Below are 21559 nucleotides of genomic sequence, written 5' to 3'. Positions count from 1 at the left end.
AAAAAAGTATACTGTAGCTAAATCAGAGTCTAATAATGCTGGTTTTGTTCTACAAATGGTTACAAACTGAATGGCGAATTTTCAATGAAATTCATACCTTAATAATTTATGCAAAATTTCATTACTGTAGTTTCAATATGATTAAATAACTATTCAAGTTGTATGGCAGTTGTACGGCAATTATAACAAGGAATCAAGAAATTTCAACAATTTTTATTGCACATAATCACACTTAACAGCTCCAGTAATATATTTGCTTATGCGAAATTTCGACATAATATCTTGAATAATTTCTGAGGTAGGGCCAAATAACAAAGTTGTAGGGCAGATTCCCGGACCACTGCCTGGATCACATCCAATTTAAATAGGATTGCAACAATTACTATTGTTAATCATTTGTGAAATTTAGTGTTTTTACTTTTTAGGGTTACAAACAGTAAGGTAAATTTGTAATAGCTTTGGAACATACATACTTTCGTACGGATATAAAAGGCAAAATAATACCAATCAATGCGTTTTGTTTTTATTTTGTCCTTGAATTTTATTTTTGAAATACTTCAATTTATTAATAAAAATATTTTTACAATAAAAAATATTTAAAAAAAATATATGAAATTTAAATATTTATTGTAGTGTCCCTTACCACCTTAAATGATCGATTGGAATATTATAAAACCATACCATTAATTATAAGGACGAAAAAATTCATCTTAAATTTTATATAAATTTTAAAAAATATTTTTAGCTTCCCCCACATCTCTCTCACTTCACCATCTAATTGAGCATGTAACGTGATATCGTTTAGAATTGAATTCGTGAATTTTGCTCTATAAAAATCGATATTAAATAGAATATACATATTATATATGTACATACATACACATATATACATAAATTTCTAAATATAAATTAAATTCTTAAATTCCCAAAATATCTATATAAAAGATGTGGATATAAAGATTTTGGCTTATACTTTTAGTATTGGATGAAGAGAGACGGAGATGAATTATAAAATATATTTCATAAATGAATCTTTGGATGATTCTAAAATTAAATTACAAAAATTTTGACTATTTTGAATTTACATAAAATTTATAAGTACTTTTTTTGGTTCCGTTTTGCCAGTAACAACAATTTTAACTATGACATTTAACCATAGATCTTGTTGTGTTAATTAAAACTGCAGTGTTAAATTGCATTATAAATAACTATAGTGCTTTTCCAAAATCCTTAACATATTTATTTTATTATAATTTATTTTAATCCTTTGACATTAATATGATTTTCTCAATAATACCGGAAATAATATTGTCACCACCCACATTTAATTATAATTGTAAATTAATTTATAATAACATTGTTGAATAATAGTAATATTTTTTTTAACAATTAATTAAAAAAAAAAAAGAATTTTTTTTTCTGAACAATGTCAAAATCATATTTAATGTTTTAATTTTTCATATTTAACTTAATTAATCTGTAATTTTTGAAAACTATGATTTTCTCCAATATTAAAATTTCCATTAAATTGGGTTATTTAAATTTAAAAATTTTCATTAACATTATTTCTATAATTTGAAAATATTTTCATTTAGTTAAAGGCTAAACTAAATTGGTGAAATTTTAGTTGCATACGGAATTTTTTTTTTCGGATGCATACTTGAATTCTCTTTAATATCTTCGTTTATTGAAGATTTATGTGAAGTGATTTCCAGATAATAAGATTTATCAAACTAGATCTTTATTTCTAGATTTTAATGTGGCAATTTCCTCGTAGGGGACCACGTTCGTAGACCCTTTCCAAGTGGGCCAATAGGATCTTTTGTGATTAAAACTCTTTCTATCTCTGAACTAAATTAATTTTATTGAATGATTGAGTAACTATATCTACTTCGAATTTATTTAAACCTTATTTGCATCCGTAAATTGTAATCAAATGCTGTAAAAACATTGTTTATCATACTAAATATGAATTTTAACTTTGCAATATTCTTGCTATTTAGTGTACCAATTAACATATTGGTAAGTAAATCGAAAACCGCAACAGTTTGTCATGACAATTCAATTTATTCTATTTGTAATACACTCCGAATTTCAATTCGATCAATTTTTTTAATCAATGTTTCTGAGTTCATATATCACTTAAAATCAGTTTTAAATATCTATTTCACGGCGTTGGTTCATTAATTTTTCCGGAATAGAATAATTGCTTCCATTAAGTCCTAATTATAAAAATCTCACTTAATTTTCATTAAATAAATGTACACAATCCCCATATTAAATCAATTTTTCTCTTAATCATATTGTTGCATTGCAAATATTATTGAAGGCAATGTAATTTAATACATAAATCTTCATTATTTTAAATTGAATACGAAAAAACAAAAATTATGAAAACTCAATTTTTCTTTTCATTCTTATATTTGCAGATATCCTTTTAACTATAAAGATTAAATATCACAAAATAAAATGCAGTTCGAAAATATTAAAATTACTTGCAATAATAAAAATTATATAAAATGGGCCAGTAAATACCAACAGAATCAACCGCACCAACAAACAACAAGATCAAAAATAACAACACAAGATTAACTATTTTTTAATTAACCTTGAAAAATCATTGGTATGAGAGATAGAGAAAAATGAAAGAAAAAGTGAACTGTGAACACTTTTAATTACGAAAAAAATATATAAATTAAAAGGAAAAAATAAAACCACAATTTACAACAATACAAACATACATACATATCCTGTTTTATGTGAAGAATTAAAAATACGTTCTTAAAACTATTATATGAAAATACAGAAAGAAAAATAATAACCAAATTGGGTTAACCAACAAAAAAAAAGAGGTTCTGCATGCATGCAAAAGAAGGTACCATAAGAGTAGAACAGCAATAGTGGAATTAAAAAATCAATAATAATTAAAGTGTTAATGGAAAAACAAGTATTTATATGATAAAAAGGTAGCAGAGATCACAATAAAATAAAAATTAACTTACAAGTATGAAAGGATAAAAATTTTGTAAAATCTCTAAAATATCTGATAAAATATTTTGTAAGAGAAAACAACGGTGGCGTATAAATAATTGAAAAATCTTTTTCAAAAATCAAAGACTCTATGATTGCACTATACAAGTATTACGCAACTACACTTTAACAATTTTGATCTTAATTTGCAAAAATCTTCATTTTAAAAACGTTTAATAAGCCCTTAAAACAGTAAATGTATAACAAATACCAAAATATAATTAGATATCCTACAGAAATCACAAACACAATACAAGATAAAAATTTTTGCATTAGATCTAGAAGATAACAAAGCAAAGAATCCATAAATTTTGTCTTTAAACAGACTTTCAATTTTCATCACAGATACCAAAACACAACGGAAATAAAAACAGCACAGAGAAAACTCTAGTGACATCTCTATATTTCTAAAATTTCATTCAAATAACGTAGGTGAAGAAGGCAAAACAATTAAGACAACAAATTCGACAAAATTTTGCAAAATTAGTGTTATTTGCTTTATCATTCAATTTCAATTTTAAAAACAAATTAAATTTGTTTTTCCACTTTTAACGTAAAAAATAGAAAAAAAAAATTGCGGTTATGGTCAAAGGAATTCTAACGAATCGTGTTGTTAAGGAATTTGACGCAACGTCGAAAATGGAGCATGCTGATTTAATAGCTGAAATGCATACAATAGAAAATTTACCAACACAAGAACGTTTGCATTTAGCTCGAATGTAAGTAATTAATAATTATTTTGTATATTAGTAAGAATTTTCCAAATGAAAATTTTCATTACCAAAATTTCAAAAAAAAAAAAATTGCATAAGTTTGGGCGATACGAAAAAAAAATTAACAGATAACTAAATGTTTTCATGATTAATTTACTTGGCATGTGAATATTAACCAAATAAATTGACGTCTTTTATCATATTTAGTTTTATTCCGATTTATTCCGATATATGAGTATGTACACTAGTATAACAGTACAATGAACAACTTTAAAGTTAACTAGTTATTTATTTTTCGATTTGAAAAGTAATAATCATATAGAAATTCTACAATAAAAACAAATTCACCTCTTCTTGTGTATTTTCATAAATAAAATTGCATACATTTGGGCTAATCATATGAGGTGAATTCAAGTTACAAATACAAGTTTATGAATTTAAAGTTTCCATTTGTAGTTTTTTTGTGAATTTAAAAACTTTTTGCTTATATAATTGATTTTTGCAAAACTTGCACAAAAATTTCTAAACAATAAAAACTTTTCTTACCATACAAGTAAAATTTATTGCATTACTAATGGTTGTGTTAAAGGTCTAACAATTTGTATTCTTTCCTTTATCAATTTAAATAAAATATAATTTAGAATAATGGTAAAAATACAAGAAAATTCACAATTATTTAATAAAATTGTTGAAATTTTAAAAATAATAATAAAATTGTGAAAAAACATACAAAAACTAAATCGTAAAATTTGAAAAGTTTTGCGAATATTAAACTTTCAAAAGGATTTGCCGATTTGAAATGAATCAAGGATTTTTAGTTGTATGTACACAATTTAAGAAAAAAAAAACTTTTTCCATCAAATTCAATTGAATGTGTATAAGATGAAAACTATTTTAATGCATAGATAAATTTATTTACCTCAGGCAAAGAAAAAAAAAATTTATTTTTTATAAAACTTTTTCTCGTTCTCTTGAATAGTAAAGAAAAAAACTTTTTTATTGCAAGTCTATGAAAAATTCTTTAAGAAAGAGCAATAAAATGGGAGTTGATACACAATATTTGTCAAACCCATCGATACTGGTTCAATCAGAATGGGTAATTCAATACCAATAAAATGTATTTTAAACTTTTCATCCTTTTTTTATTTGGTTTTCTTAGTTTGTAAAAGAAGAAACTGCTATAAATATTGTTTCTGTACTCGGGAATGTTGAGAAATATTCTACACAGTTTCTATATTACTCACTAATGTGGAGTGACTTCTTAAGGGTTTAAGTTTTAAATTTAAAGAAAAACACAGAAAATTCCAAAATTTATCGTTATTCGCCGTTCGTTTTTAACATAATTTTATGTACAGAAATATTAATCACGTCTACGTTTTTTATTAAGTGATTCATTAAGTGGGTGTTCAAATCCGAGCTACATTTTGGCACAATTCCGCTCGAATACCATCAATGACATATTCTAAAGTAATGATTAATGCTGAATAGTTGATATAAACAAGAGTTTTCACGATACCTCTAAAAAGAACTAAAGGAAATTTCTAATCGCATGATCTCGGCTGGAAATTTCCAGGTCCAAAATATGAGATTTCATTAAAATTCAAATTAAAATGAGATTTCATTTAAATTTTCTATATTTATATAATAATTTGAATATATTTTTTGGGTTTAGATCTTTGATATTGGCAACAGTTGTAACCAATCGCTGGTTAAATGTCAGAAACACAAATATCTAAACAGCAATAGCATTATACCCTCTAAAAAATCATGCTGTAAAATTCAGTACGTCAACATTTTACAAAACAATCAAACGAAATATTTTTCAGCTTTAAAATAAATTTAAGACAGAATGAAGGAACGGAAGAGTTGCTTTTATTAAATTTTTTAGTACTAAACGTATTTAAACAAAGGATGATATTAGACGAATAATTTCCAACAATTTATTTAGGAACGATTTACGTTACAAAATGCATACACAATAATTGCGTTCAAAACAAAAATATATCTTAACATATTCTAAAGTAAACTTGGAAATTTCACCCCTTAAAAATCAACAAAAATATTTTGATATCCACCACCCTTTTAACTTTCCAACCACCAAAAGTTTTTTTTTTTTGAAAATATTTAAGTAATCACAAAGTTTTACCAGCACGTTCAATTCAAATATTTTTCCTTTTTTTCTCTTTTGCTCATAACAACAAATTTTCTCTTTCGTAAGTCTTAAATTATTTAAAAATTTAATTTAATTTTTACTTTGCATGTACACAAGAAATAAAAATTTCAAATATCTTCCCCCCTTTTCTTTCTTCTGGGACTTTTTTATTATAGACAACTTACTTCAATCTATCTTATACGCTCTTCTCTATATAATGAACTCAGTGTCGAGGAGTCAAAAAAAAAATTTATGTCTTTTTAATTAAAGACAATATTGAGAGCATGTTCTCTTTAAAAGACTAATTATCGTAGAAAGATAAAAGTATATTTGAGTTAAATTGATGTAAGAGAAAAGACAGTAATGAGATAAAAGCAAAAGTGCTCTAAGATGGCAAAGAAAAAAAAATATTTTGTTTTTTATTAAAAGGTTTTATTTATTTTAAAGATTTAAGAGGATCTCAAATATTGTGTATTAAGCAACAAAACATATTAAGTGCAATAAAGCAGTTTTTATTCCATTATGAAGTTTAAAATTAAATCATTCAAGTTATTCTGACAAAGAGTTAAAATAAAGATTTACTCAAAATTGGGTACACTTTAAACGTTAACACTTCAGATATTCCACAAATATGGGTAAACAGTTCTAGTGCTGTAGCGTTAAAGTTAAATTGAAGTTTTCAAATTAAAAAAGTACTTTAATTGCAGAGTGTAGCCGATTCATTTTTTAAGAATTTAATGGGTACGAACTACATATTTCTTGTTCAATTAACGATCATGATTTACGAGAGTTTCATTGTACAAAAGCAAAGTGTACAAATCCTCCCGATCGATAAAAATTGAATGCTATTAGGATGGACGCACGGAAAATCTTTACAGAACCGACTTGAAATTCTTCTTTGAAGTTTTGAATGGGATGACATTGTAACATAACCTTTATTGAACATAGTTTACGCATGTCAACTACCGTGGCGTTTAAAAAGTTATAATAAGTTTTTGATATTTAAAGCTTTTAAGAACTTCACAACAATTGATTTTCGCTTTTGACGTATTTGATTATTTATTGTTCTTATCTTGTACTTTTACCTTTTCTCTCGTTATAATTAACAAAGGACATAAAACGCGACTAAAAATCTTAGAAGAAAACCTTCCTATTAGTAGCATGTTGCAGAATCTCAAACGTTTGATATAATTTATAACATAATACAAATATGAAACTTCTGCAAGCTGGCAACGTTTTGTTGTGCCATAATTTCTTAAACGGTATAAAAGACAAAAGAGTGTCAAAAGAAAATTAAATTTTCAATGTTTCTGTTAAAAAATCTTAGCCAACATTATTACATCATAAGTAGCACAATTTTTGCATAATATATTTTTTGAGAATCTCAATAAATTTTAATTTTTTTTTTATAATGCAGGCGACGTGCCCAACAATTGAAAGTTGCACGTCAAAAAGAAAAAGAATGGGCAAAATTACAACGTAGTCAAAAACATTCACAAAATGCACATTCCAAACGTAATAATCCACCACGACGTCATATATCATTTGAAAATAGTGTTGTATTATTAGAAGCAGCTAGCCGTAATGATATACAAGAAGTAGCAACATTATTACAACGTGGTATTACACCAGATGCTGCTAATGAAGATGGTTTAACAGCATTGCATCAATGCTGTATTGATAATAATATTGAAATGTTAAAATTGCTATTAGATTATGGTGCTAATGTTGATGCACAAGATAGTGATAAATGGACACCATTACATGCGGCAGCAACATGCGGTCATTTAAATTTAGTAAAAATATTAATTGGACGTGGTGCTAATTTATTGGCTGTGAATACTGATGGTAATATGCCATATGATTTATGTGATGATGAAGATACATTAGATTACATTGAAGCTGAAATGTCAAAACGTGGTGTAACACAAGAATTAATTGATGATACAAGAGCACAAACCGAAAAACAAATGTTAAATGATTTAATAGAAATAGGTAATAATGGTGGTGATTTAGAAGAACCAGATTATCAAGGTGCAACACCGGTAAGTTCAAATTATTTAATGATAATAAAAATAGCACAATTACAATGTTTTTATTTAATATTAGAAGGTTTCACTGAATCGCTTAGCAACACTACGCCTTTTAATCTTTAATTTAAAAAAAAAATAATTCTATCCAGAAATCCTTGAAAAATCCCTTAATGACCTTTGAATTTACCATGAAATCGGTCCCCTTACACTAAAAATATGTGTTTTTTAACACTATTGTCCACAATCTTTAAAAATAGGCAACCATAGTAATAAATATGAAAATGAATATTTCACTTTTTTTTCGTTTTTTTATGCTTATCGTCCAAATTGTATGCTTTAATAATTTCCAATTTAACATCCTTAAATCAAAATTTATTTGACTTTAATCGCCCACACAAATGGTATTTTAAATAAAAAAAAAATGCAAGAAAAAATCAGAAAAACAAATTTTTACAATATGAAATATTTTCTCTGTGGTTAAAAATTCCCATAAATTTAAAAAAATGAATCGATTTTATTCTAACTTGAAAGTAACCAAAGCCTTACAACTGCTATAGTATAGTATAGTAATATTAGAACCGTGCCCAAAAACATTATACGTTTACAATATTTTATGAAAACTTTTCGCCAAAAGTTTATATTGTGTTGCGAACTATGGATCTGGGAAATATAAATGCTAGGGGCCTTAGCCAGAAACCTAGCCTTAGTTCGGCCTGGTTCTCATGAGGGTGGGAGATTTTGTGGATCCGCCGGTATCACAACGGGACTTACAGGGCAATGTGTACCTTGCGGTTACCACGTTAAGCAAACCTAACCTCACCTTATATTGTGTTGAAATTCACCAAAATATCACATTGTGTTGATCTTCATAAGGCCATTTTTATTTATTAATAAATTTAAATTTTGGATTCAAAAGAATTATGTATAGATATTCCGGGCGTTTTTGCCTCAATATAACTAAATGATCGTTTCATTGGGCAAAGAAACTGACAATCTAATTTCCAATTTTCTGTATTTCTGAAATTTAGTATTATGTTAACTATTGTTAAGACAGCCTAAGATACTACTCTATTTGAAATTCAAATATGTATCTTATTTCAATATTCAACCTTTCTACCCCTATATCTTTTGTAATTCAGAGGATAAAGTTGATTAAAATCCAAAAAATTCTACATATTCCACACACTACATTTATTATAAAAAATGTAGTATTGGAATATTACAAACGGAGTATGGTTATTATCACCACATATATAGGATCAATAACAGAATAAGAAAAAAGAGAAAAACAAAAAATAAAATTCGATTGTATATTAAATATCCTTGACCATATTTTAAAACAAAATAAAGAGAAAAAAAACTTGTTTTTAGACTTAAAATTATAGAAATTTTTTATTTTAAAGGTTCATAAATATTTATGTCCTGATTTCCAATACATTTTTTTTTTTGGAACTTATCCAAAAAATTTCCCAATAGAGTAAAACCAAAAAATTTATTTTGGATTAAAAAATTTAAATTTTATAAACTGGAAACACTTATGTTTCTATATAAAATCTATGAACATAATTGGTAAAACAAGAGTTTTGAAAATCTCAAAGAATGAATTGAATTTACTGCCCATTCACATATGTTATTGTAAAAAATTTAAAAATTTTTGGACATTACTTTATTAAAATGACTGTAAATTTCCATTTTTAAATCCTTTTTTACATAATATACCAATACGTAATTCTATATGTTCTTGCAGATTAAGTGGCTTTTAATGTTTCTAATAAGCTACACTCTTTAATGTACGGAATAAATTTTGAAATTGTTATTTCATCGCCTTAACAATAACTAATCTGTCTTTTATTGAATTTTATTAGGAAGGTAATAAAAACGCTTTTGAAATCCAAATTACTGGAAGACTATGTTTTAAAACGCCAGGAAGTTAAAGGTTGAACGTTAGCAAATTTGATACTATGGCGCTCCCTCTAAAATATTTTGAATCATGGAAATGAACTTAAAAACAGTTCATCTGTAGTAGCAAATAAAAACGAACAAAAAAAGAGAAATCGCAAGCAAGCAGTATCTATATTAGCGCATTCAAGATGAGCTCAAATAACATTGGATGATGGAAAGACCTTTTCAAAAAACCAGTCATAATTCTTGTAAACTTTGCTATAAAATATCTAAAAATTCCCAAAACACCAGTAGTTAACACCTAAATGTCGGATAATATCGTAGAAAACTTTGTAATAGCACTCTTATCCCATATACTACCTTTGATCATGTTTTCGAATTGAATCATACACACGATCGACAAATAGAATTAATCCACCAATACCCTTAACTATTAAAACAAAAAAAAATTTTTCTTAATTAAAAATTTCAAGCATAATTTCCGGCTTTAAATTTTTATTTTAGCTTTTTAAGTGTCTATTATAAAAGTAAAAAAAAATTGCTTAATATTTGAAATAAATTTAAATATCGTGTAATCGAACACAAAATTGATGACTGAAATCGCATGCTTTAAAAAAAAATTTTAGTATTTTTATCAATAAACATTTAAAAAAAGCGAAACTTATTAATAATGAGTAATTTATACTAACAGGTTTTCTCAATCGAAAATAAAAGTTGTGATGTAATGAAGCTTCAATATAAAAAAAAAGTAAATAAAATGATGCAAAAGTTCTGAACCCGGATCGCTTTGAGAAATTCAAAATAACTCCTCAATTTTTAATCTTCATATTTTTTTTCTCGTTCTCGTTTATGTTTGTTATTTTTATTTTTTGGGGATTCTCACGGATCTTCAATATTGCTTAACAAAAAAAAAAAAAAAACAGAAAGCAGGCAGAAAATTCAAATTAAAAATGAAGAAACAAAACGTTTGTAAAACTTGACCTGCCTTTTTTTAAATAAAATCAAATTAATTTTTATTAAGAATTTTTTAATATTTAATTTTGCTTGTCATTTTTATAATTATTAAAATTTATTTAAGACTTCTTATAAGGAAAACAAAATATTTCTTACCGATTTTGGTCCCTTTAGTCTTCAAATAAATTCAATTGTACTTTGGACTTAGCATTCTGATATTTTTAAAACACAATTCCAAATGGTAGATATTCTTACATCTAACAAAAATAGAATTTGAAATACATCAATTTTTACGTCGTTGTTTTCAAATTTTTTCACTTTAATACCTAAGCATGCATATTTTTGAAAATTGCTTACTTACCCATCATTATTTCGCACTTCCGCGTATAGTTGTAGATTAGACATCTTGAATTATATGTTAAATGTTCAATATTTTTATTGCGTAATCAGGCGATGTATTCCATCCAACTCAATATCTGCAATTCTTGATCTTCTTTTATTAATTGCTCTAATTACCAATTGCTTCCTCTTTTTTCAGTTCTTAATTTTTCAATTTTAATACTCTAGAATGACTTTTTTTTTAAAGCATTCGGTATCCATATAACTTTCTGTCACTAAGCGTATTTCACTATATTAAACGTCTTATGGTTCTTAATAATACAATCAGTTTGGTTTGCTTTCAATCGTGTATATAGGCAGCGACGGATCTACCATATATGCAAAGTAAGCATTATGCAATGAGCGCTGGAACACACGGGCGCAATTATTAAGCGCAATAAGCAATAATGATTGCATATTTTTCATTTCTTTGAAAATGGGAGGGCGCACGTTACGGAAAGCGCCTAGAGCGCCGAAAAAGTCAGAACCGGGCCTGAATCATGATCTGTAATTTATATGTATACCATATAGGTATACATATATATTACAGATCATAATTTCCAAAAATAAACTACCGTTATCCAAATGACAGCCACACGAAATTGCTACTTTTATGTGCAAAATATTTTAAGCAAAAGATCAAACCATGTATTTTCTTAGTCACGCAAGTAGACATTTTAAAATAATTTATAATTAAGAAAGTGTCTACTAAAAATAATTGAAAATTATCCGAAATAATACTTACAACTTGAAATTAATTAAATAAATTACAAAAAAAAAAAAAGTTTAAACATTTCAAATGGCAACAAACACAAAATTGACAATGGACTGTCAAGTTACGTATACAAATTTCATTTTATATATTATCAACTTTCCGCTATACACTAACCATTTGAGAGAATGCTTTTGCACGGTAAAGGCTATCAATGTGACATTCCAGTACTCTACTATGCTGCCACCTGATAAACAATAGATTTACTTCTTTAAATTTTAAATGCAGCACAAATATCATTAACAGTTGCGTTAGAAAAATTTCTAAAAATTAAAAATTACTAAAACATTGAATTAAAATGTTTTTTTTTAATAATTTGTCATTTAATAAAGTGCTAGAAATAAATTTTATTTTCCTCTCTCTTATCGCGTACATTAAAACTTGATTGCTCTATAAGACATCATAATTACAAACGTTTTATTTTATCCAGATTTATATGTAGATATGTGAATATATTTATAAATATGTTGATAATACAAAATAAATATTTTTTTCTTAAAGAATAAATCCTTATCTAATATCCTTTTAATAGTATATACACATACATATAGATTCTAATATAAATAATAATATGAAAGTATTAAATTTAAATCTGTTTTCTCTATCTTTAAAAGTATGTGGTATGGAAAATATTCAACCTTAATTCCTTGTCACTGCGTGACATTAAAAACTCTCGTCTTTATTTCAAGTTGCTTGACTTTTTATCGTAAAAGAATTTTTTTGTTCTTTGTTTGTTTCTTCGTTTTGTTTTTTGCATGAATTTTTGTTTTCCTATTTTCCGATATCCTTGTAAATCCTTTACCATGCTAAAGTTCGAATGAAATTTAATGTTTTTTTAAATTGTAACAAAAGAATACGAACAGAAAAAAAAATACTACTTGATCTCCTTTCACTTTCTGTCGTTACGTTTTTGTTTTTCTTTTTTGTCCCACTTTCTTTTCATTTTCTTTCTGTTTTTTTTGTTCTTCTGTTAAAATTTATTATTGTTCTTTTCTTTCTTTTATGAGATTTAACAATGTTGACAATGTAAGGATTGAATTTATTTTCGGTTTTTCTCTTGTTCTCTTTTATTTTGTTCAATTCTATTTCTATAATAAACAAATAAAAGTATAGAAAAAGTAGAAAAGAACATAAGAAAAACAAAAAGCAATTTTCCAAAAATTTTTCTGCATGTTAAGGTGAAATCGAATGGAAATTATACAGAATGGTTCAACATTCAAGTGAGAAAGTAGTAAAACATATTTTTTTTGTTCAACATATGCGAGTACACATACGTTACATACTCTTGTCACATGTAAAAATTATTTATAGGTACAGGTGTACGTGGCAGTAAATTTCTTAAAAGATTTTTGAGATTTTAAATAATGTTTTTGTTCTCCTAGTTTAAAATAAGAATAGTTTTGGAACAATTGCTATTATAAAAGTTTCACGAATATTTATTTAAGGTATGGGGGTGACGAGGTGTCAAAATATAGTTTTATCATAATGAAATTTCCATAAAATAAATGCAAAAAGATTTATAAGACAATTTTTTTTTTTAATTCATTTTAGAGCAGTGCAAAGATAGTATTTTGCTTCATTAAATTGCGAAGTCAACAAAGTTGTTGGAAGTATTCATTTCATTTCCCATTTCGTTTAACACAATGACATTAGAGTACAGAAAGTTGACATTTAACAAAATGACATTAGAGTACAGAAAGTTGACAATTTTTTAATTTGAATAATTTTAGTATTAATTCTAGCTTCGAATATATAAATTTGTGAAGTCTCTTTCTGAAAAAAAATATATATTTTATAATTTTTTGAATGTGGAATATAGATTCATAATTTATCATCAGCTGTTATAACTGATTGTCAGCTGCTATCCATACTGTAAACATAGTGCAGATTCATATAGAAAAAATTTCATTTTATGAAGATTCAGCTACATAACGTTCATAATTGTAGTAGTGTTAATAATACCGCTTCTTTAACCAGGGCTCCCGGATTCAAATTCTGATAAGAATTTCACCATAAGAAAATAAATTATACTTAAAACAAAAAATAAACAATAAACATCAATAATCTTCAAGATTTTAATATAAACAAAAACCACGGTAGGCTAGAATGTCCGACTGCTGCCAAGTGGTCATCTGCGTTCGTACGGAAAATAAAATGTGGTTTTCAATATTCAGAACAAAACAGTGTAGAACTCGAATTTATACTAAATATATTAAAACCTTAACTATACACCTACACGAAGCCATTCGAATATCCGTGAACTGTAAATGCCATCATGCTAAATGAATATAAAAAAAAATAATTTTTCCATATTATGTAGGTGGCTTAAAAATGTGTATTTTTTGTGTATTTTGTGTTAAGGTGCACCAAATATCAATATAAAAATATTTACACTACCTATTATATTTGTATATAAAAGAATTGTAAATAAAACAAAAATATTTGTGTATAATATTGAAAAAAGAAGATGCATAGGACAAAAAACAAAAAATAATTTATTTGAAAAGGTTAAGTCTGTACAAGTTGATTTAAAGTATGTAAGGACAACAGACAGCCTTTTAAGATTTAATTGAATTCATATATTAAAATACAGTATAGAGTACCTGAATTTGTCGCTATCATGGGGAAGCACCTAATTCACTATCCTTTATTGTAGGGTAATAATTACAGAAATTTTTTCAAAATTTTAGTACGCGTTTTTAACAAAAACATCGATGTCCTAACAAATTTTTATTCAAAGTTTCTCCCTCAAATTATTTCATATTTTTAATGAGGATTTCGTTCTATATGTAATTTAAGGTTTCTTTTATCGTCAAATACGATAATTTCAATAATATATACATACATAGACAAAGAATAACTAAAAAAATAATTGGCCACATTGTATATAATAAGGAAATTCCTCATATAAAATACCATATCATATATTGCCGCAAAATTTTTAGCAGAAATTCGCTTTCCCGCACCGAAACAGCAAAATAAAAATTTTTAGTCATATCGAAGGACTCCTACATAATGCAAGCTTTACATAACCGTCTCCCACGAAAATTTTTATATGAGGTTGTTTTTGAGTTTTGAACCGTCAAGTTGATTTTGTGATATTATGACAATACCGGCAGTTATGAGCTGATCACTTCAGATTTTTTATGCCAATTTTCATAAGGTAAGGCTCTACATTCATGACCTTCGTTTTCTATACTCTTTGTATATGATTTTCTTATAAATGCGATAAATTTTCTTAACTTAAGAAATCTGTTTTTGTTTTCGTTTGTTGTTTTTGTAAAATTTTGTGTAAAAAAGAAGGTTAAACATTGTAAAGCAGAATTATGCGTTATATGTAAGTATGTAAACTGTACCAACAAATAAAAAATCATTATTAAAGTATCATCGTTCTTTCCATCTATTTTTTAGGGTTGCGGTCACAGAATTAAAAACAAGAAAATAGAAAAAGGAAATTTTTTTTAGTGGCGTAAAATTCCGTGACTTGAATTTTGTTTCTCTTATGCCATTTTATTATTATTTTTTATTGCAAAGTCATGACCGATTTTTCATTACACCATATTTATACATATATATATTTTTTTGTTGCTCTTCTACTGCTGAAATGTGATAATAATGGGCTGTTATTACAGATTAGGGATAACAATTTTTTTTTTGTCCTATACTCCTTTTTTCGTATTATACGCATATACAATAATTATTACCCATCATAAAAAATGTTTGCTTTTGTTTTTTGTTCTTCGAAATTTACTAGATTTCACATCCCCATATAAATGCCTTCATAAAACAAAAAACATACATATTACGCCTGTTAGGTACTAGACAAACAAATTTGATATTTGTTTGGGGAATCCTAAAGGTATTTTAGAACTTTAGATGTAAACAAATTTCCTAAATATTTAAAACTCAAAAGAGTTTATTGTCGTCGAATATAATTTTTATACCCAAAACCTTCATGAAGGGTATATTAACTTTAGTAAGGAGTTTGTAACCACATAAAGGAGTCGTCTCCGGTATGGACATGTACATATATTCATTCTTGCTCAGATCAAAATTCTGCATTGATTTACAAATGTCCGTCCGTCCGATCGCACGATTATTCAAAAACGAATAAAGCAAATACGACCAAACTTTCACAAGTTGCTTTTTTTGTGCCAAGGACGAACCTTATTGTTATTGGAACAACGGATGCGGGTAACTGCTATACAACTTAAGAAGTTTATTTTAAATATAATTGAAGAATAAATAAAAAGATATAATTATGAAATTTTGTGTACGTTTGTCCAATAATATTTTACATGTACTCCAAAAATTTCAACGGAATGACTGCACTCAGAAAAATGAGAAAGTTAGATTCATGAAACTTGGTAGTCATGTGTCCAATTATGGATCTGTAATATCTTCAAAGTTTTTATGGAATGGCTGGATAGGTTCGGGTAGCTGCCATATAACTGCAGAAGCTAATTTAAATATTCGAAAAAATAATAGGATTAGATTCATGAGACGTGGCAACCATGGGTTCAATTAGTGGTCAGACATATCCATTATGGTTTTTTGGAATGGCCTGACAAGTTCGAGTCTGCCACACAACCGCAAAAGCTAATTCTAAATATTTTAAAACCATGTCTTCATACTCAGATTCACAAGGTGCAGTCGGTTTAGACCGACTGAAACGTTTTTACTTGTTGGTTTTAAATTCAGTCCTACTTTATTTTCAATGTTATCTAAAACTCTAGAATACAGTATTCTTTTTAGATCTGCGTTATTTCAGGTTTATATCAAATGTTTGTTTTCTCCCTATTTTTCATTCACTTCTTTTCTACAATAATTTTTACAAAAAAAAATTAAATTTTGACATTACATACAATCGTCTTCTTTTAGGAGTACTGTTAGATATCATGCTGTTATTGTATGACACTGCTTATCATATAAATAGTACTTTTAATGTTATCATGGTATGATCGTTGTTGCTATATTTTGTTGTTTTTATATAGAAAAGTTTAATGCAACACGTTTGATTGATGGTTCTTTCAGCAAAAATAACTGTGATAAGTAAAACGTACTTTTTCTTCTCTAACCAATAATATAATAAGTAACAATTATTTTTGTTTTCTGGTTTATGATATACTCGTATAATAATTGAGTATCATTAATATTTAACGTTGAAAATTTACTGTTAAAGGACGTCTTTTCATTTTAGAAAAATGATATATAATTTTTCTATTAAACTGAAAAAAAATGAATGTTTAATGGTTAATGAAGCATCTCAGGAACGATAAATAAGTTGATGCTGTTATAAATAACTATTTTTTTTCATAAGTTATGGATTTTTATAAAATATATAAAATAGTTATATATGCTCGTACTTGTACTCAACAGCCATCTAATAATAGAGAGACAAACAATTTATTCTGATCAATTTTCTGTGACGAAAGTATATGAAGTTGCTATAAAAGTCTAACATCAATAACGTCAGAAAATTTAAAATTAATTTTAATAATGTCGATTAATTTTGATTAAAATTAAAAAAAAAGTCATCGTATAAATTCAAATTCATCAATTTATTTTATAAATGCTTAATAAAAGATCCTTGATATCCCCAACAATTTATATGAAAACACAAAATACATAATTACTTTGAAATTATTCTTTAATCAATTCAACCAATCAAATATGCTCTTAATTTACAAGATGTTGATGGGCATATTTCAACTAGGCTTGGTTTTTCTCTTACTACATTATGTAATAATTAAAATTTTACACTTACACATTCTGCAGAATGTAAATCAAGTTGTATAATCTAAAAAAACCTCTCGTATTATTGGCTAATATCAGTGATAAATTCAATTTCACAATTTCGTGCTCAAATAAATGTCTCCAAGGAATTAAGATTGTCATAATATATTTTTGGCATACTTAATTAAATAAATAGTTTCCGCGAATTTCATTCAAATATTCAAATTTATTTCTTCTTGTTTCTTTTAATCAGCTTCATTATTTTCTTCAAAATGTTGAAATATATAAATTATATATTTTATTCATCTGCATATTTAATACCATTAACAAACTATTTCCGGTCAATATTATATTGAATAAATAGTTTAATATTGCTATGACATCCAACCAGCCTTGTGAAGGAAACGAAATGGATACTTGTTTTGATATATGCACTTTTTGACATCTATGGGATTTATTCTATAAGTATCGCCCGGGGCATTCAGAACCAAAATAATGTGTTCCTTAAAAAAGAAAGAGTGTAAAGATTTTTGGAGATTATCTAAAAATTTCGAGGTGAAATGGATAAAAATCAAGGACTTAACGAGAAACTTTCTAAGCATTGTAATGGATCACACCATGTGGAGGTATAAAAAGTTGACCGCATCTAAAAAGCAGAAAGGAAAAGAAATTAATAAGAAAAAACATCGAACGATCATTGAACTTTATAACAAGATCAAGACCAGATGTAGTATAGTAATTCGACTAAAGGGTGGAAAAACATTACTGATAAATGATTAAAGAAATGAAACAGCAAATTTTTAAACTAGATGAAGCACATGATGTAATAATCGAAATTTGAACAACACTAAAACTCCTTTTATATAACGTCCTATTAGAGATGGCCAACGGGTGCAACAAAAAACATACCAAGAAATTTAAAAAAATAATAAGAATTTAAAATAGCATTTAAATAAAACAGCAAATTCTGATCCTGCGAAACAAAAAACTATCATGCAATGAGCCAAAGGGAGAGTACATGAAAAGGCAATTGCACATAAAGTACCGACTGGAAAGTAGATAGTACTGGAACCGACTGGAAGTAGATAGTAAATAGAAATTGATGATTTTTTAGAAAAATTTGAGCGCGAAAAAAAAAAGTTAAACGGTTAAGTGATTTGCTCCAACTAGTTTACTTACGAAACGAAGAAATAGAAAACTTGGGTAGAAAATAAATGATATGAGAGATGAACGAAGAAGGAGCTAAAACCCTTCATGAATAAGAATAAGAAAGAGCTTTGTGAAGAAGCAATAATGAGATAATCCATATAGATTTTACTATTAAAAGAAGTCACAACCATTCTTTTCTAACTCATGAAACACAACGCGCAAATAATCATCCAAGCCAGGAAACCTGGAGATATTCGCTTGAATTTAAAAACTACCATATAAATTGTTAAACGGCAATTGCCTGATACTAAAGGTCATTGGGAACTGTGATGGATTAGAGCTGTTACCAAAATATGGAGAAACTTCAACCAATATAAATTTTTTTGTGTTTGCGGTTAAACGTTGTTTTATGCTAAACCTGCTTAAGTTCTTTTGCTTTTATGTGTGATTTCAAATTTAAATTGAATTTTGAATTTCAACATCCAATTCTCTTTAAAATTAAATCACCTCTCTTATTTCATTTATTTTTAAAAATATTTTTCTAAGCAAAATTGCATTTTTTATGTTTTTTGCAAAATATTTTAATAACAGTGATGTTTTTCTATCTTAAAAATATTTACTTTGTTATCTCCAATCAATTGATAAAATGAATAAATCTTTCAATATTTTTTTATTAAAAAATAGAATTTCACTTTTTATTTTTTTTTTATTATTTTTCAATATAAATAATTACGTACATGCATAATGTATATTGTTTTGTTTTTTTCGATAACTTTATCTATTCTACAAAAATACAAAGAGAATAAACAGAAAAATGAAAAACCATGAAAGCTTAGTAAATAAAATGTTTAAATATTAAATGGCATTATCCATGAAAAATACATAACCTATGAATAATATTATGTTTGTGTGTGTGTTTATAACTAAAACTGAAAAATAATTTATAATTCTATAATGTAAAACAAATATTTCAATGTAAATAACCATCGCTTATTGAAAAATATCCTTGCTTATACTTTACTCACATGTACAAAACTGTCACTGTAAAAAATTTTCATGTAAAACTACTACAATATTTAATTGAATCTTACCTTCAGTAAGAGTTGTAAAAAAATTGGGCAAGAGTAACGATCCTTAAACTAAAAAAATAAAATAAATTTTCAAAAAAAAATACACTAAGGCTGTTTTCGAAAGTATACTAGCACTAGCCTTTCGCACATGCACTTCACACTAGCACTTCCCGGAAATATTTTAGTGTGCACTTAAGTGTGCAAAAATTTGTGACAATTAATCAATTTTTCCGACTAGGATAATGTTACATCAGTGGATATTTCTATAGCATTTTTATGCCAAAATTATTGTGACAGCGCCGAAAAAAAATTTTATTTTAGCATTATTATCCGATTATATTTGTGAACGTTATTGCTCATATGTCAAACTCTTAGTTTTTTTTCAATTCGTTTATTTAGTTTAAATTTAGTGCAAAGTGCGATCATAAATAAAAGTATACAAAAAGGTTGATGGAAATTATACTCAATTTTTTAACAGTGTAATTGTATAGATAATAAAATATACAATGTAATAAAAAAAATACAGGAATATCAATACATAATTGAAGCGATTTATTACTCAGTAAGGGGGTAAATTTAACAACATTGATTTCAGTACTCATATATAGTGTAGGAGAATAGTAGTATTAAGAAGATTAAAATCTAAAAAACAAAAGCAATATTATATAAATTGTCCTAGAATATATGAAGTATTGTTATTTTTCATTTAAATTGATCAGAAATGATAATCAAAATTATCTACAATTCAATATTATCCCACAATTTCAATAATAATGAATAATAAATTATTTAAAGGAGTACTCTGTGTGCTATCACAACTCACAAACTCAAAACTAGACTTTTAACTCCGATTATCGTTTGAGATTTGATAAAATTCCGAAAATTAATTTTACATTGAATAATTTAAGAACAATCATTTTTGCATTAATAAATTCAACTCATATCAGGCCAACTTTAGACAAACAAGTGTCTATATTCAATATTGTTGATTCAGAAGAAATAAATGGTATTCGTTTTTATTGATATACATATAACAACGATTCTATATTCAATTAATTAAATTTCATGATTGAAATCCTATTTCATTTCATGTAGCAGCAAAATATTAAATACTGAATGATACCATCATATATGATGACAATATGAAAGGTAATAAAAATAAACTAAACTCCTCTACCCTCTTTATATTTCTGATTTATGGCTCCAAGTAAAATAATTTAATTAAATAGAAAATTGTTAACACTCATGACCGAAAATTTTGATTATGTAATTATTTAAGTTTTGACATAAACTAAATAATTATAGAAATTTATAAGGCATAGCAGATGTGACTCCGAATTCCATGATATTTACTGAACAGCCATCATCACTGAAAAACTAAGCTCCAATTGAAACGATTGAATTAAAAAATCTCAGTGGATCTGAAAATGACAGAAAATACTGTTCTATACTAAGCGCTTCTCCAGAAACCATTTTAATTCGCGTTGTCTTAATAATTTGTTAAGCATACTGAACTTTACCAATGCCAGCTTTTAAATTTAAGTCGCACATACGTATGTGAGTTTTACTCATAAAAGAGGTAATACTTGATTAGAAAGATATCTGTGGAGTAGGCCCGGTTATAAAGTCGAAATTCGCCTTTTTTTTAATTTTTACGCCCCTTCAACTGC

General features: G+C 26.5%; 1 protein-coding gene across 4 annotated transcripts in view; it reads left to right on the top strand.

Moving 5' to 3' along the window:
• The window catches only part of LOC129610460 (protein phosphatase 1 regulatory subunit 12A), a 249434-nt gene that overhangs the window by 197604 nt on the left and 30271 nt on the right, over nt 1-21559 (top strand). For all 4 annotated transcript variants that reach the window (XM_055523061.1, XM_055523060.1, XM_055523062.1 and 1 more), the window contains 2 exons: nt 2430-3749; nt 7313-7940. In XM_055523061.1, coding sequence (XP_055379036.1) covers nt 3613-3749; nt 7313-7940 — 765 coding nt within the window. In that variant the 5' untranslated portion in view covers nt 2430-3612. The remainder of the gene's footprint in view (nt 1-2429; nt 3750-7312; nt 7941-21559) is intronic.

The sequence above is a fragment of the Condylostylus longicornis genome, unplaced genomic scaffold (genome assembly GCF_029603195.1).
Source record: "Condylostylus longicornis isolate FDR11 unplaced genomic scaffold, ASM2960319v2 ptg000044l, whole genome shotgun sequence".
Classification (NCBI taxonomy): Eukaryota; Metazoa; Arthropoda; class Insecta; order Diptera; family Dolichopodidae; genus Condylostylus; species Condylostylus longicornis.
This window is presented reverse-complemented; position numbering and strand designations above follow the sequence as displayed.